The sequence below is a fragment of the Channa argus genome, chromosome 12 (assembly GCF_033026475.1).
Source record: "Channa argus isolate prfri chromosome 12, Channa argus male v1.0, whole genome shotgun sequence".
NCBI classification, from domain to species: domain Eukaryota; kingdom Metazoa; phylum Chordata; class Actinopteri; order Anabantiformes; family Channidae; genus Channa; species Channa argus.
The window spans coordinates 2,010,283-2,027,573 of record NC_090208.1 but is presented as its reverse complement, the minus strand read 5'-3'; the positions used below and the strand labels follow the sequence as shown (position 1 = coordinate 2,027,573).

Below are 17,291 nucleotides of genomic sequence, written 5' to 3'. Positions count from 1 at the left end.
AATGAGAAGGCAGAAGAGGATTTTTAACAACCTGTCCAATCAGCTGAACTCTGTAAAAAGGGCTTGTTCAAGGGGGAATTGTTGGGTTCTCTCTATACATCTTTATAGTCCTGACTTTATTCTGTAAAGTGCTTTGAGATGACTTTATTGTGAATTGGTGCTATATAAATAAAGTTGAATTGAAAGTTGAATTGAATCGTTTTAGAGTTTTACTTGCAGCAAGGAATCAATACATGTACTTCAGGACTACAGTATTGACTACCAGTCAACATTCTTCCTTTATACACATGAGAGTACAAGCCACCACTTTAGCTTTGTGAAACAGACAGCAATGGGTCATGGGTCAGGACAAGGCTATTTCAGTCTTGTGTCTTTTTATGAGTGGAAACAGTTGAGATGGTTGCCAATTTCTGTGGAGGACACATCCTGCCTTCATGTCCTAAAAAGAAGAGTATGATCTTCAAGAAATACAGTTTTGTGTAACAGTTTAAAAATATATATTTCTAACAACATCCATGCTTAATCTTCAACCTCTTATCCTGTTCAGGGTCACTGGGGACTGGAGTCTATCCCAGCTGTAATTGGGCAAGATGTGGGGTCCACACTGGACAGGTCTCCAGTCTGTCTCGGGTCCAAAACAGAGAGACACACACGTCAGACAACTCTTCACACGTCTTTGGACTTTGGGAGGAAACGCACACAAGTAAAAGCAGAACATGCAAACGCGACACAGAAAAGCCACAGTTGGTCAGGGATTTGAACCTTCTAGCTGTCAGTCAATCCTCCAAAGGCAGATGTCATTCATCTGTTTATAAACTAATAAAAATAGTTTAGTTGATGGATTATTGAGTCTCTCCAGGGTAGAAATGGCCACTTATAAAGCGCTTTTATTCAAAGTGCTTTACAATGTTGATTCCCATCACACACTAATGGCAGTGGATGTCATGCAAGGTGCTCACCTGATCCACCAGGAGCAACTTGGAGTTCAGTGTCTTGCCCAAGGACACTTCTACATGTAGCCAGGAACGGGGATCGAACCATTGTCCCTGTGGTTTGTGGACAACTGCCTTAACAAATGAGCTACAGCCACCTCGTGCACATTGTATTGTATTATACCACAGTACTCTACTTATGTCTGGGTGGTTTGTCCTTGGGGTTGGACCAGGTCCTGGGTTTGAAATGTATCAAATAAAGCCTTTTATGCAGTAACTGTGAAGGTTCCTAAGAGAGCAACACTGGCTGATGTTCATGAGGGTCCTCTCCTAGAGGCAAATGAAGGTCCCTGTACAATCCCCCCGTAGACAAAAGCACTGTGGATCTCCAGTGCAGGGTGGTGCATAAAGCCATGGCTACAAACAGACATGTGGCAAATATAGACTGTAGGTGTATTGTGTACAGCTGAGGAAACCTTACAACATCTGTTGGTCAGCTGATCCTCTGCTGATTCCTGTCTTTTATTTCCTGGTTTGGAACAACTGTTGGAGGACAGAGTTATTATTTTTGGTCCAGAGTGTAGTGCTGAGCAATGCAGATGTGTCATTTTGGTTACAATGTATTAGGTCAGATAAAAGTTGAAATCTCTCACATGGAGAAAGAAAATAAAAGGTACTGGATGTTCAGATGCTGAACTCATGTTCAGAGGTTTCCTAAAGTTGACTTCATAAACTATCAGATGGTGGGTCGGGGGTGTATATATCGTGGACTTGTGGGTGTTTGTGTTTATTTTTTTTGTGTTTTCATTGTTAATAAAATATTGGAGCATTTAGGGATCAGTTAAATCCATCAAAGCACAAAGCCCACACTCACCCTTCATACCAGTCGTCACAGCGTCACGGTGACGTGAACTGAAGCCACAACGTGTTAAGTGTGTCAACAGGGAAGTAGTGAATCTAAAGTCGTCTCTCTGCTGTTCAGATGTTCAGTCATCATCCAGACAACATGAAGTCTCCACCAGTGTCTCTGCTCCTCGGTGAGTCAAACACATTTATTTATTTATTAGACCACCTAGTTATTGGCTCTTCTTCCTTCCTGTCCCTACAGGTAAACATTAAAAATCATCAGCAACATTAAAAGTCAATGATAGAAACAAAAAATTTCATATTTTCATTATTCTGTACACAGCTGCTCATTGTGTTGCATTGGTTCTTGAAACAGGAAGTAAAAAACATCCTCTTAGTGCAGGACTAGTGTAACTACAGTGTAAAAGTTGATGGTTCAGGAGGTTAGCGGGTGTTAGGGGGCGTAGACAGTGAAGTATTTCCTATGAAACAAAGCAGGAAATCACCATCCTGTCCTATACCAGTATCTAACCTAAGGTTTCTGAAGCCTTCTGATGATGTTTGCACTTCTCTTAGGGTAAAGGTCACTTCACACAGACAGCAAATAAGTGACAACTGAACATTTGTGAAATTTTTGGTAAAACATTAGCACATCTCTTCAAAACTGCTCTTTCTCATGACTGTAACAGTATTTTTGATCAGCCTGCTTTCTAATACAACTCTAAGAAGGTTTCTTCACTATGTTCTAGATTCAACTGTGGCTCGAGTTTATGTTTAGTGTTTGATCCACATAAACTGCTTTTGGGTTTCAGCAGATTAAGAAAAGAAATAAATTGCTCATAAATGTAACATACGTGTGTGTACATCTGTTCTTTACAATAAGAAGAAGATAACTGGTTAAAATTTAAAATAATAATGGTCCTAAACAGTTTCCTTGGGGACACAACATTATTTAACATAGGAAGAGTTTCCATTATAAAATACACTTTGTACAAGTTATAATGCTGAATGAATGATTCTACAATCCTTCATCCATCATTTGTTTTTCTACTTTTTCCCATTGTCTTCACTTTGCCTCAATGATTAAAATATGTGTCTTATATCCAACTGAGACAGATGAATGGTTAACCCTATACTCCTATGCTGCAACTTGGATACTTGGCACCATCCAATACATGATGGTACCAAGAGGAAAGCAGTAGGTGACCTTAGCTGTAGTTAAGTTATAAAAAAACACCATCACAGAGATACAGAGAAACTGCTTGAGTGGCAACTAGAACATGTTTGTTAATCGTTTGCTTCAGAAGTCTTCAGTTTATTAAAATGTTAATATATTTTCACCCTAATCTATACATAACAACCCATCATGACAAAGTAAAAATGTATTTTTAGAAATATTTTAAAATGTATTAAAAGAACTGAGGTCACTGTGTGACCTCTGACCTTTGGTGACCTATGTCCTCTTGTTCCAGGTGTGTCTGTGCTGCTGCTCCTGCCTGCTTTAGCTGCTTCTGCAGGTGAGCTAATGAACTTTGGGTTTGGACTGTGGCTCAGATGGTGGAGCAGTCGTCCATTCTGCCACTCAATGCTGAAAATGTATTAAAATTAGTATTGAATTCTGATTCTGGATGACTGGAGTGGAACCTGACATGGTCTACTGTTGTCTCCATTAGTCTCTAGAGAATGTTGTAAAAAATCTCAGGAATGTCTGACCCGCTGTCTGTGTGTCCCTGTGTATGTCTGTGTGTCCTGCAGTGTCTCTGAATATCAGTCCAAGCCGTCAGCAGTTCTTTAGTGGAGAGTCAGTGTCTCTGAGTTGTGTTGAAGATGGACAGAGAGTTGATGGATGGACAGTGAAGAGGACCAGAGGAGGACAGACTGAGGAGCTGGTCTGCAGAACCGGTTCATCCTGTGACAAAAATTTCATCTCTAAACCTGGAGTTTACTGGTGTGAAGACAGAGCTGGACAGAGGAGTGTGGAGGTCAACATCACTGTAACAGGTACAGGAAGTCACAGCATCATCTGGCATGACAGGCCAGATGATGCTGTCCCCCCTGGGACTGAAAACCTGAACATTTGGATTCACAACTAAATACTCCTATAAAAACAACAGAGAGAGAATTTAATCCCAGTATTGATGTTTGTGTCTTTGTGTTCAGATGGTCCTCTGATTCTGCAGATCCCTGCACTTCCTGTGATGACAGGAAGTGATGTCACTCTGCACTGTAAAAAGAAAACTGTCAACAGAGCTGCAGCTTATTTCTTCATTAATGGAAGCCGTCTTGGAAATGAAACTAAACCAAATCACACCATCACTAATGTCCAACAGTCTGATGAAGGTCTCTACTCATGTGCTACTAAGGAGTTTGGATCATCTCCTGAGAGCTGGCTGAGGGTCAGAGGTCAGGGCGCTGACGTCATTCTTACTACACATACTTCCACTCCAACATCCCCTCCTCCTCTCCCGTCTCATGTAACCCCACTCATAGCGGTTCGGTGTTCTCTGATTCTCCTGGTTCCAGTTCTGGTTGGACTTGCAGGTTGGTGCAGCTGTGGAAGAAACAAACAGGTATGAAACCTCTCAGAGCAGGTTAATGTTCTGAACTGATCTGTCAACAGCCTCATTCAGGCTGTGCAGGGACTAAGTGATAACTACAAACCCTGGTTCCAGAAGATTTGGGACAATTTTCTGGAAACAGTGATTTGCACCTTTTGTTTTTAATATGTTAATAATCTGTACAATATCACTATATAGAAATTTAGAGGCATGAGGTGCTGTGTACAGTTACAGTGGATACAGGTATTGTTATTGTCTGTCACATGATCAGTTCTAAAGTCAGTTTGTTCAAACGGTCTGTGATTCATAAAGTGGTTCACTTGTATTTTGTCTAAAGTTCACTGGGTTCATCTGCAGAAGAAAAGCTAAATCATCTGATAACAAACATGCTGCTCAGTGCGACTCGTCTCATTCTCAGCAGATGAATTAAGTTCAGAAACTCAGTAACATCAGGGGACAGAGACAGAAAGTTACTGAATGTAAAAAACATATTAATGATGGAGAAACATGTGGAGCAGCTCCATCAACTCTACATCAACCAGAGGAAGAGGAGGAAGCTGTTTCACTGATGAAGAGCTGCAGTCAATGAGTGACACTTTGCATTAGGACAATTTCTCTGTTTGATGCTTTTTCTCATTATCCTTTAGTTTTTGTTGATGGAACATGTAACTATATAATCCTGGTTTCCACTTGTCATTAAAAATGGTGTTTAACAAATATTTTTCATCACAATAACAGTGATGATGTGCTGAGTCCTGCTGATCAAACTGAGCCCACACTTCACTGTGTGTGATCTGTGTTTGTCTTACAGAGAAAAGTGAGTCACAGACTGTGAGGACACACTCTGCAGGTACACACACATTGACACACACCTGCATTATACACAGGTGTGTTTTATTCATTCTACTTGTGCTCTGTGTCACAGGTGCTGGGGACATCACATATGCTCAGGTGTCCATCAGACGTCAGAAGACTGCTGTTTCGTAGCAGCTGTCTAATCCAGATGTTGTGTAATCATCATCCCTGTTTTACTCGATGACCTTCTCTTATTAATGTTGTTAATGACCATGTCTTTAATGTTTGACCTTTATGAATTCACTGATTGATACAGGATCCTGTCTGTCTCTTATTCACACCAACAAACCCTCACTGTGATGGACAGTGACATGTAAATGTTGGTCCCTGTCTCTGCCTTTCACTGCTCATTGTTCTTTGTCTGCTCTGAGTTTGTGAACTCTCTGTTTTCATCTGACTGGGAGGAGACAAACGTCTCACCCACACCCACAGAAAACCCTGCTGTCTCTGTCTCTGTGTCTCTGATTTATTTTAACCATCAGCCACAACAACTGTATTTGTGGAGAAACGTTTCATGGAGCTAAACAGTTTTTTTCCTGTAAGATGAAGATGTTTGTGGTGGTTTTGGTCCTCCTGCAGGGTAAGACCCTCTTGTCCCTCTGATCTGATTATTTAAACAACATTATGACACAGTGACACTGAGATTTCAGTCCATGTCCAGGTGAACTGTTAAGTTACATGCTCATCATTTTAATAAATGCTTTGAACAAATTACCTGATGTTTCTTAATGTTTGCTGCTGTGTTTCTTTTTGTGATGTTAGTATGTAGCAAGAATGTTGATCTGACAGGGACAGATTTTGGTTGGATGGTTAATACAGAGATACATGTGTGTGTGTCTTGAGAGTCTGTTACTGTAAAGACTGGGGGTCATTAGGTCATGAGCTAACCTCCACTTCCAGCTCTGTCTTTTGTTGTACTCGCTCACTGTGATGCTCTAATAATCCGTACTCCTGCCTTCTGCCTGGAGTTTGTTCAGCTGTGTGGTTTGGTTCACACTGATCCACTTTGTGTAGAGACTCTCTGCTGGTCCTGCAGTGCTTCACCTACACTGCTCCATTGTGACATTTAGGAATAACAGACCCATTTAACACAAAAGATCTGTCACTGTAGGATGACTTGACAAGCTCTGGACTTCATAGTACTGTAACTACAGAGGAGACCTTGTGTCACTTACTGAGTGTTTTAAACCTGCTCTCACCCTGACGTCATTGCTCACACCTACTTTTATTTCTGACAGCTGATCATTTAAACTAAAGTGATATCGCTTACAGAAATGTTCTCATTTCAGCAACACAGTGTCACATTCTGCAGGTTTTATAACAGCGTGGCTCAGCAGTAAAAGAGTCTGGGTGATAATCTGACTCATCTGCACTCCACACTGTCACCCACTGAAATCAACCTAATTTCTCTTTTTCAACATTTCTATTATTTAAAGTCAAAAAACAGGTTTTAAATCATTTTCAAATGAGCACAATTTTCAAACTTTTTTGAAAATGTTTTGCATTTGCTTATTTAAATACTATTTAAACTGCACTGGCATTCGAATTAATTTGTTCCAGATTTAATTTTCTTCATATAGAATATCATACATAACAAGCTGTCTGATTGGTGTTTACAGTAAATATATGAATCTTAAAACCTGGACCCACAGATCACTGCATTGTACTTGTCCACAGTGTGTCCACATTCAAACAGTCACAGTGTAGGTCTGAAATTGAAATGAGTCCCTCTGGTTTGTAGTTTTAACCAGGTGGAGGCTGTGGGTCAGAGCTACTCAAACATTATCAGTCTGATATTTATAAGAATCCAGAAAGATCTGTCAGGATCACAGGTGTAAATTAGTAAACACCACATTTACTTAGATGCTTAAAGCTCTGTGTTGTTGTCTGAAAACTCTTAAAAACTTTTTTTCAGAGCTGTGTCTCCCATTCTCTCCTTAATGATTTTAAAATGTGTGTCAGATGATCAGATCACAAGTTAAACAACCAGTGAGCTGGACTGTGACTGTGGCTCAGTTGTTAGACTGGTTCTCCATGAACCTCAAGATTGGTGGTTTGGTTCCTGGTTCCTCCTGGCCACAAAGTGTCTTTGGATAAGACCCTGAAACCCCCATCACAATGCCATCTAACATGTCCAAAAAGCAATTTCCCCATGGTGGGATCCATTAAGCAGCTAAAGAAAAATGCAGGAAGTGCTAAAGAAAACTTATGTCCCAGCTGATCTGATGACCTGTGACACATTTAAAACCAGAGTGAAAAGTCTCACTGATGTGTTTTTGGACGTGCCTCAAACGTTTTATATTTTATGTCTTACAGGACACAGTAGTGAGTGTATTCATGATATTAAAAAGACAGGAGTCAGGGAGGGATTGTATGGGTCACTAGTGGTCCTTTTCTGTAGACATTGTCTTCTGCTGCCCCTCCTGCCCCCAACCCCCCATCAGTACATACTTTACAGCTTCTCAAACACTACATGTAGATCAAACATGATTTCAGATCAGTTTGGATCCATGGAAAAAAGGTTTGTTTCTTAAATTCTAACTGTTCACAGCTTTGAAATAATGACTGTCACCATCACATATGAACAATGTCTCTGATGGATAATTGTGTCCTTTCAGTTTCCCAGCATGCCTTGGGTGTAGAGGTGTATGAAGGAGTGGAGTCTGTCCTCCTGCCCTGCCAGGTCAATACTTCTGTTTCCACAGTGGTTTGGAGCCGTGAGGACCTCCCAGACTTCACTGTTCATCTCCGTGATGAGAGCAGTGATATCTATGAAGACCAGAACCATTATTACTGGAGCCGAACCTCGATGAGGGTTGATGCTCTGCAGACTGGAGACCTCAGCCTTACTCTGAGAAAACCCACCATCAGAGACAGTGGCAAATACCTTTGCACTGTCCGTAAGTTTGGACAAGACCAGATCCAGACAGGAGTACAGCTGCTGGTCACAGGTCAGTTCAAAAGAGCAGAAACTGTTACATGTCATCAGTAATGTAGAAATTACCAAATGTTTCTGTTCTTCTATTGTAAAGTTCTGCTCACAAGCTTCCTGTGAGGAATCATAAAGCTGCCTGAGGAAAAGTTTAAAAAGGGTCTGTGGATGCTGAATGGAGCAGAAGAAACATGATGATGAGTGGTTGAAGTTCTCAGCTTGGCCTGGTCTGTCAAAACCCTAAACCTGATTGACAGATGGCTTTAGGAGTCTTTAGGCAGGACTGTCCACCAGCAGAAACCCAGGTTCCTTAGCTTTGACTCTGAGATCCGAGTACCCATGGATTGATCTACTCATGTTCTACATGAACCAAGGTTCTGACTGTTGAAATCCACTGAAAATTATTCACAGTATGAAAATCAGATTCATTTTAAACATGACAGACAAAGAGAATTTTTATCATTTTTATCCAGAATTTAATTAACTCTTTACCAGAAAACACAGTTTGATTCAGGATATGCTTTATGTTTCTTTAATATTTTCAAATTAATTCCATCTCCTCTCCATCTGCTGCATCCTTGTTGGTGTTTTCTCAGGTACCAGAGGTTTTCAGGTTCTTTTGCTGTAAATGTATGATTCTTCCTTTGGACTGGCTCTGATTCTGACCTTTAACCTTTAGCAGGCCTCCTGGACATAATTTTCTGAGTCTGTACTTACCTTTGACATCCATCATACTGGTCTTTTTGACACCTTTTTTCCCAAATCAATCAATCAATTCAACTTTGTGTGCAGGTTAATGTAATTTAGAGGGTTTCACAGATGATTGAAAAGCTTGTCAAAGCTGTACAAAATGTAAGTACAGAATAAACTGAACTTTCAGGGTAGTAAAACAGAAACAGAACCGATTAAACTTCATTAATGAGGAAAAACATAAAAAATAAACATATATAAGAATTTAAAGTAAATATAAAAAAGATTTTGCTTTCTAATGACCTTCATCAACTGCTCCTGGTTCTGGGTCTAGAACAGTGTTTCTCAGTCATTTCTTGGCTCTGGTGTTGGTCAGTTCTTTTCCAGAGACCTGCTCTGGTCCTGTGAGTCAGCTGCAGTACGATGATCTGTAGCCTCGTTCTGGTGGAACAGGGTGTAAGTGAAAAGCCAGCAATTCTTAGATTCTTCAAAGATCAGATCAGTCTGAAAGTCGTCTACCAACCACATTAAAGGTCTAGTTTGTGGTTTTAATGCAGTACACATTTTCTTCATTATTCTCCTCACGTTGTTCTGAGGGTTCTGATAGACTCAATCCAGCCCTCCTGGTTCCAGCACCATAAGAAAACCTGATGGTGCTTTATAAACTCTTTTGAATTTAACCCACGTTGTGTCTGAGCTTCTTCTGGGTCCAAAACCAAATTTATCACACAATAATTAAAAGAAACCTCTTCAGCAGACTCGGGTCAGAGGACAAATCACTTACTTTCTCAATTTATCAGAAATGTATTTAACATTGGGTCATTTTAAACTGGAGTTATTTGTGTCGACAACAGAACCTCCTGTCTGGCCCTGGGTTCTAGCAGCTTCCCTGGTTCTCCTGGTTTTCCTGGTTCTACTGGCTGCTGTTGGTGTCATCGTGTATAAAAACTACATAGGTATGTGTTATGTTTACTGTGTGTTAAAGTGATCTGGTTGAGTTGGCCTTATTCCATTAGATCACTTGAGTTCAGATTAACTGCATCAGCAGAGTGATCTCACCGAATCCAGTGAGATAAAACTGAACCTCAAGTGTCTCTCTTACCTCTTTTAAACTGACAGAGACCAGGTTCAGTTCCCCACAAACTCCAAAGAAAACAGTGTCCCAGCTGCAGGTGGAGACCAGGAGAGAAGTGGAGACTAATGTGTTTTCTGTCTCTAAACCCTCTTCTTCCTTGTCTTCTCAGTGATGGTGACAGAGGGGGTGGAGTCTGTCCTGCTGCCCTTTAAAACTACAGCTAACCTGGCTGGGGATGTCACAGTCAAGTGGAGACTCTCAGGCACCAACCACAAAACAGTCCTCGTGTTTGGGAAGGGCCTAAACAATGAATTTAAAAAGCACAGCTCCTACAGAGGTCGCACAGAGATGAAGAAAGACCCGCTGGAAACTGGAGACCTCAGTCTGATCCTGAAGAACCCAGTCTGTAAAGACACTGGCGTCTACACCTGCATCGTCTACAGAGATGTAGACATCCTGGCACAGAAAACTTTGAAACTCTTGGTCAAAAGTGAGTATAAATCCACTACACAGTTCTGAGGTTCTGGGATCCTGCTGATAACTCTGAAATCCTGGAAAATATAATGCAATGGATTTTGCTGGATACAGAAGTTTAATTCTAATGTTAGTTCATCAGCTCAGTTCTAAAACATGTGTTCATTAACTGACACACCACCCCCTGCAGGTTTTTACATGATGTGGATTAAATCATTACATGAGGTTTTACTGTATCCTCACCTACAGACCTGACAGACTGACCTGAGGTCAGATCTCATGCTGCTGAAGGAAAAGGTCTGATCACTGCTGTGTTCTCATTTTCTTCACTCCTGGTTTAGTGACTTGGTTACTGTCTGGTTTTCTTACTGCCTGCAGTGACCCAGGAGAGGAAGTAGAAGGAAGTGACGGGATGTTTTTCTCTGACTGTGTCACTCTGGTTTAACACAGACAAAATCAGTCAGTGCTGACTCTAAACCAGATCCAGTTCTCCCTGTTACCTGTTCACACCTTCCCTCAGCAGTTCTGTCTAAGACTGACTCAGTAATATAGAGACCACAGTGATGTAGAGGCTGATCTACATCTAAGGGCCTGTTGTTGGACTAAGAGACTGAAGAGTTTGAAGTGAAAGGGTCAGATGTGACGTTCAGTTCACAAATTCAGTTTTTCACACAAGGAAGAAAATGTGAAATTTAAACAAAGGTGAGAGCTGCAGTTCTTCAGATGTTTGACTTATTGTCCTGCTGCAAAATCAATCTGGGCCCAATCAGATGCCTCCTGATGATGATGGAAAAAGCAGAGAACCAGCTATCAGTGTGTATTGATCAGTTTTTGCCTTTTACTCACAGGAGATCAATGTCTCTGTTATCATATGAACCTCAGTGCTGAGTCTGTGTTTGACCATCACTTTGTTTTTCTCTGTCTCCTCAGGAACTGGTCTGGTCCACTGATGGCTGATCCATCACTTTGATTATTTATCTGATCTGACTTTGGAACAGAAAGAAAATGGATGAAGACAAGAAGAGGCTGTATGACGACACCCTTTAATAAAGAAAACACATGTCCACAGTTTAAGTATATTGTCCATTGATACTTTGAGGGGATGTCTTTAATTAACACTGTGATATTTACATGTTGTTCTTAAATCTGACAACTGAAGGAAAAGTAAAAAAAAGCTTCTACTTGACTTTTCTGACACAGTTTCTATCAAACAAAAGTCCAACAGCCTGTTTTCACTTGGTCACAGTGGAATATTGTGTGTGGACTGATGCAGTGACTGTAGATACTGTGTTAGTGACCTGCAGCTCATAATGTCCCCCTGAGCTGTAGACAGAGGATCACTGAAGACATTTTACACCAAAGTGTCTCTGTGTTCACCCTAAGCCCCTTCACTCATCCCTGTGTTATCATTGAGGAGGCCAGTCCTCACTGTCTGAGGGACATCAGAGACCCTGGTGTGTCTTTATAAACCCTCAGTGACAAACTGTCTTGTCATAGCTCATCTCTTTTTCCTCGACACTCCAGCCCTTTATATTTTTATTTCTTATAACTGTTCCTGTGTGTTTTCACACTGTTTACTTCCTGTCCTGTGTTTGCCCCCCTCCCCCCCTCTTTCTGATTTTAACTGTAAACAGAGCGTTGCTGTAAATAACCATGTACATGGACCTGATCTGCATGAAGAATAAAATAAATGTTTGTCTTTCTACAGCTCTAACTCTGTGGCCATGTCTTCAACAATGAGACATCAAACCAGTTTATGGTCAAATTAACTTATTAATGAAATATTTATCACACACTCAGTCACACTCTGGATCCAACAACCCACACACATCACTGCAACACTACACAATGTTCCTCATCAATGATAAACCCATGTACTTTAACATGGACTCTTCTTTACATGTTAGTCCTGTCTATGACTTTTGACCTTAGTCAGAGGCAACACAGCTGAGCATCACCAGCTCAGGTCCGTGCTCAGGAAGTGCAGTCCCTGGGAGGGATGATGACGTTTAAACAGGTCGTGGGACTGACTGTCCAGGTTACAGGTTGGGTTTTGTCTGTGTGTCATGTGATGGTTCCTGAGGAGGACACACCACAGTTAACCTGCTGCAGTAATCATCACACCACAGAACCAGTGATAAAACTGTTTGAAGAAGCTGTGAGCAGCAGTATTACAGGGAGAATCTGTATCTTAAGGAGACGTTGGACATGGTCCCCCTTTCTTCAGTCTTCACGTGTAGATACGAGCCTTGATGAGCTGATGAGCACACAACACCAGGGTCATGTGGCTGCTCTGAAATGTAAACAACACAATAATGTAACTGTGTCTGATGTATTTATGTTATTTACTGAGGAAAGGTCACTGTGTTGTCATGGTTACCAGTCTTCTGAATTCTGATGACCACCTGACCTTAGGTGACCTCATCCGCACCTGTGAAGCAGACAAAGATGTGATGGATGAAAATTAAAACCACCAGTCACAAAGGCAAACAAACAGGTAAATCACACGTAGGTGTCCACTTATTTACAGCTGAATCCATAAAACATCATGTGATAAACCCCAAACCTCTACAGACCCAGACTGTACAACACCACCTGTGGACCAGAACCAACACATCAGTACACTGTGATTACTGAACTCTACACCATCAGTCACCTTAAATAACTACTTTATTTACATATGTGTATAGTACATACTATATATGTATATCATGGTTACAGTGTATTTTATACAGTAAACTTATACAGTAAACTTTTTTCTTTTATGGTTTACTGGACATTACTGTCCTTATAATATACTTTGTTTTTCAATTGTCTGTACTTGTCTTTGTGCTGCTGCAGTAAACATTTATAAATGTACATTTACACAAAGTGCTACAGGCCAAATTACAGAACAGGTCTTTGTATGAAGGCAGCTGCATGATTCATGTGGCCTGGTGGATCAGTGGGTAGAGCGTCAGGCTGGGATCAATGAATTCTATTGTAACATGTTTCAATTGTGGAAGAGTATGTTTGATCCTGAATGCAGCCTGTGTGTGTGTGTGTGTGTGTGTATCTGTGTCTGTGTAGAGTTTATCTGAGGGTGAGGAGGGGGCTTCTCAGAGGTCTACAGGTTCTGTCTTGAGGATGTCACTGATAGAGCTTGTGAGTTGTTCTCTGAAACCTCTGTTTCTGGGGTGACTGTGGTGCAGGAAGGTAGAGCGGTTGTCCACCAATCTCACAGTTGTTAGTTCAATCCCCAGCTCCACCGGTCACATGTCGAAGTGTCCTTGAGCAAGACACTGAACCCCAACTTAGTTGCTCCTGGTGAGTGTTGGCCAGCTGCATAGCAGCTCCCCCATCGGTGTATGAATGTGTGTGTGATTGTGAGTGTGAATGGGTGAATAAGAAGCAGTGTAAAGCGCTTTGATAGGTAGAAAAGCTCTATATAAGTGCAGAACATTTACCATTTACTCTGTGTCCTTAAACTCAAGGATAAACTGTGGTTTGTGTAAACTGGCTGCTGTGTCCTGTAAAAACCACTAGATATCACTGTGTCTGAGGTCTGATATGAAGCTGCTGCTCATTGTTCACATGTCAGGTCAGAGTTTCTTGTTCTGTTTGCTTCTGTCTTAACAGGGTTCTCACGACATCAGACCGATTTGTGGACGTTTTTACCTTTTGCATGTTTTCATACAGTGAATCGACACAGAAGGAACTAACAGGACTGATAATATTGTGAAGTGGAGCCAGGCAGCAATAAGTCTCCAATTTAACAATTACAATAAAAATCAGGTTAAGAACCAGAACCACAATCAGCAGAACCAGAGAACCCAGAGCTGCAACAACTGGGATGAAGGAGGGAGGAGGAGGAGGAGAAAAGGGAATATCAGATATAGGAGAGGTAGCAGATGAGGTGGTTGTGTCAACACAGACAGAGACATACAGAGACAGAGTTACTGCTTCCAGAAGTTACAGTGAACATACCAGCAGCATTATTACAGAAACAAACATTTACGAGCTACACTGATGTTGATCTGGTCTGTCCTCTGTCCTGAACTGGTTTTACACCAGTAATGTCCAGAGTATGAGGACAACACATCAAGAACACAGGAGGAAACATTAAACAGTACGAAAGTCCTGATGATCAGATCCACACTCCTCAGTCTGGTCCTCTTCACTGTCCATCCATCAACTGTCTGTCCATCTTCAACACAACTCAGAGACACTGAGTCTCCATTGAAGAACTGCTGAAGGTTTGGACTGACGTTCAGAGACAGTTGGGGACACACAGAGGAAAACATAATTTTATGTCTGTTATGTTTCACAAATGGGACCCTGCATGGAGAAAGTTGTTATTTCTGCTGAGATATGAAGTGTCAAAGTCCTGTCAGTGCTTGTTTTCACCTGCACAAACAGTGAGTCCACACAGCAGCAGCACAGACACACCTGGGACAGGAGGACACAGGTCACTGTTTAGCCCCAGTCCACAGAATTGTGGCCTGACTGGTTGTCTTGTGATGTGCAGTGTGAGCAGGGTCCTGCAGCCACCTGAACAACGAGTGATCCTACTCCCAGATGATTGGTTGGATTTCTGGCATGTCAGAAATTACACTCAGGTGTCTTGTAATATGTCTAATTTAAATTTCCACTGTCCAGTTTCCCACACGACTGCTCTCAGAAATTGCTATAAATGACAGTGAGCTTCTTTTGTTGTTTAGTTACTTAAATCACCCAATGGTTTTAATGTTGTGGCTGATTTGCTTACAGACTGCTGTGAAAATCTTAAACTTCCAGCCGTCCAACTCCATATTAGTCTCTCCTGTGATTGTAGAATCACACAAAGCTATTTCTGTGTTTTTGTCAACTCTGAGGAAACAGGCGTCTTCTTTGAATAAACTTTGTGAAAACATGATCTGGTTGAGCAAACACTGAACTGACAGAGAAGCTTTTTCTGCAGTACAAAGCAGCTATAGACACCAGACATTGTAAGTGGAATCATTTTGATCATTTGTTGACTTTAGATGTACAGTGTGTTCTTATTTGAAAACCTCATACAATCTGTTGACATTACTTTTACCTCTAAGCTACTTTCACAATTTATTGTGACGTGAGCCTATTTGAGATAGAAACCTGAGTTTATAAAGCTTGAAGAAACCTGATCGAAAGTAAGGCCATGAAAACTCTGCATGTCAGAATATCATGTGGTTTGGTGGGTAGCAGCTAAACAGTGTCTACATCCTGCCTGACTTAGTTTTGGACAGAGTCACACATTTTGTCCACAATACACAACAGGCCAAACACCACAAAGGGAAAGAGAGACAAATCAAGGAGTTTGACATTCTTCTCTCCTGCAAACAGACAGTGAAGCAGGGCACCAGTAGTAAGAAAGGTGAGAACCTCTCAGACAGGAAACTCAACCAGCCAGAGAGGAAGGTCTTGGCCAGGGCCTAAATTTTGCAATTACCCCCAAACAGGTTCCAGTTGTGGACTTTATTATAGCAACAGAATCCGAAACAATAATCTGCCAGTTGCAGAGGCAGAAAAACTCTGGTTGAAAGTCTCTGCAGCATTAACCAATACTAAACCACCACCACCCAATGGCCCTGTCAGCTCTCAGCAGGGATGAGAACATCAACATTCTGCCTGCTGACAAAGGAAGATGGACAGTTGTCCTGAACACTGAGGATTAACTCAATAAATTCACCACACACTTAGACGACCATCAAACATATGAGAAGCTAAAAACAGATAACACCAGCAACTACAAGAAAAAGGTTATAGGCTGCTTAAACCTGCTGGAAAGAGACCACACCATCCACAGGATCACCTACCACCACCTTTATCCAGGAGAAACCACCCCTTGCATGTATGCACTGAGCTCCTTTCCTCCTCTTGACCATCTCTCCTCTCACCCCACAATTGTCACCACTGTATGTCATTAACTCTGTGTGTTTTCCCCCATAGTTGTCTTTGTCCTTCTCTGTCCTCCCTCTGTCCCTTTCTGCAGGTGTCCCCCGGCTTTGAAGCTGTGTGTCTTCCAGCGTGCAGCTACTGGTCCTACCAACCTGCTGATGTTTTGTTGTTGCTTTTTGTTGCTCTGTTCTTTTCTCTCTTCACTTTCCACTCACCCCAACCGGTCGAGGCAGATGGTCGTCCACCCTGAGCCTGGTTCTGCTGGAGGTTTCTTCCGTTAAAGGGAGTTTTTCCTCTCCACTGTTGCCTATGGCTTGTTCAAGGGGGAATTGTTGGGTTCTCTTTATACATCTTTATAGTCTTGACTTTATTCTGTAAAGTGCCCTGAGGTGACTTGGTTGTGAATTGGCACTATATAAATAAAGCTGAATTGAATTGAACTGAATTGAATCTGAGCCCCACGTTGCCCCTTGTGGGGCAGACTTGTGCCTTACATGGCAGCTCTGCAGCATTTTTGTAGTTTGACTCAAACCAGTGTCACTGTGATGTTTTTACCTTGGTCTTCTGATGGTCTTAGCACCATCAGAGCAGTAGAGGAGCAGTACAGACAGAAACCAGCAGATGGAGGAAGATACTGCTCACTGACAGTTTGGACTGAGTGAGGGGACTCATCTCAGATTCATGTTTCTCATGTTCAGTGATAGTTACGGGACATTAAACTCTCCAGTAACACTGTGGGACTAATGCAAACTGTCTGTAGAATAAAGAACATCTGAAACATGTGATCGTGCTGTGAGGAGCTGGAACTGATTGATACATGTTGGATTGTTCAGGAAATCACACAACTCCAACATTTAGGACATTTGTTGTTTCTTGGGTTAAGACTAAACTGTTTCTGTGTTTGTAACAATTTTTAAAAGAATGTACAGAAACTGAGTAAAGACATTAGTGATCATGGAAACTTGACACATGCAGCAGACAAACAAATGACTCGTTTAGACCAGAATAACTCTGCATGTTTAGGTGACAGACAA

The 17,291-nt window shown here is 41.5% G+C and overlaps 2 protein-coding genes across 2 annotated transcripts; both read left to right on the top strand.

Annotated features, from left to right (window-relative positions):
• The first annotated feature begins 1,857 nt into the window (after window positions 1-1,857).
• LOC137136986 (Fc receptor-like B) lies at window positions 1,858-5,397 on the top strand. The gene is made up of 6 exons (XM_067522818.1): window positions 1,858-1,969; window positions 3,251-3,295; window positions 3,534-3,779; window positions 3,939-4,348; window positions 5,148-5,186; window positions 5,262-5,397. Exons 1-5 carry the CDS (start codon window positions 1,915-1,917, stop codon window positions 5,169-5,171), a joined length of 780 nt encoding a protein of 259 aa, XP_067378919.1. The 5' UTR covers window positions 1,858-1,914; the 3' UTR covers window positions 5,172-5,186; window positions 5,262-5,397.
• Window positions 5,398-5,507: 110 nt separating this feature from the next.
• LOC137136983 (myelin-oligodendrocyte glycoprotein-like) lies at window positions 5,508-12,069 on the top strand. Its single transcript, XM_067522813.1, has 5 exons — window positions 5,508-5,771; window positions 7,810-8,142; window positions 9,668-9,769; window positions 10,058-10,378; window positions 11,293-12,069. The coding sequence occupies exons 1-5, from the start codon at window positions 5,735-5,737 to the stop codon at window positions 11,310-11,312; spliced, it is 813 nt and encodes a 270-aa protein (XP_067378914.1). The 5' UTR covers window positions 5,508-5,734; the 3' UTR covers window positions 11,313-12,069.
• Window positions 12,070-17,291: the final 5,222 nt, after the last annotated feature.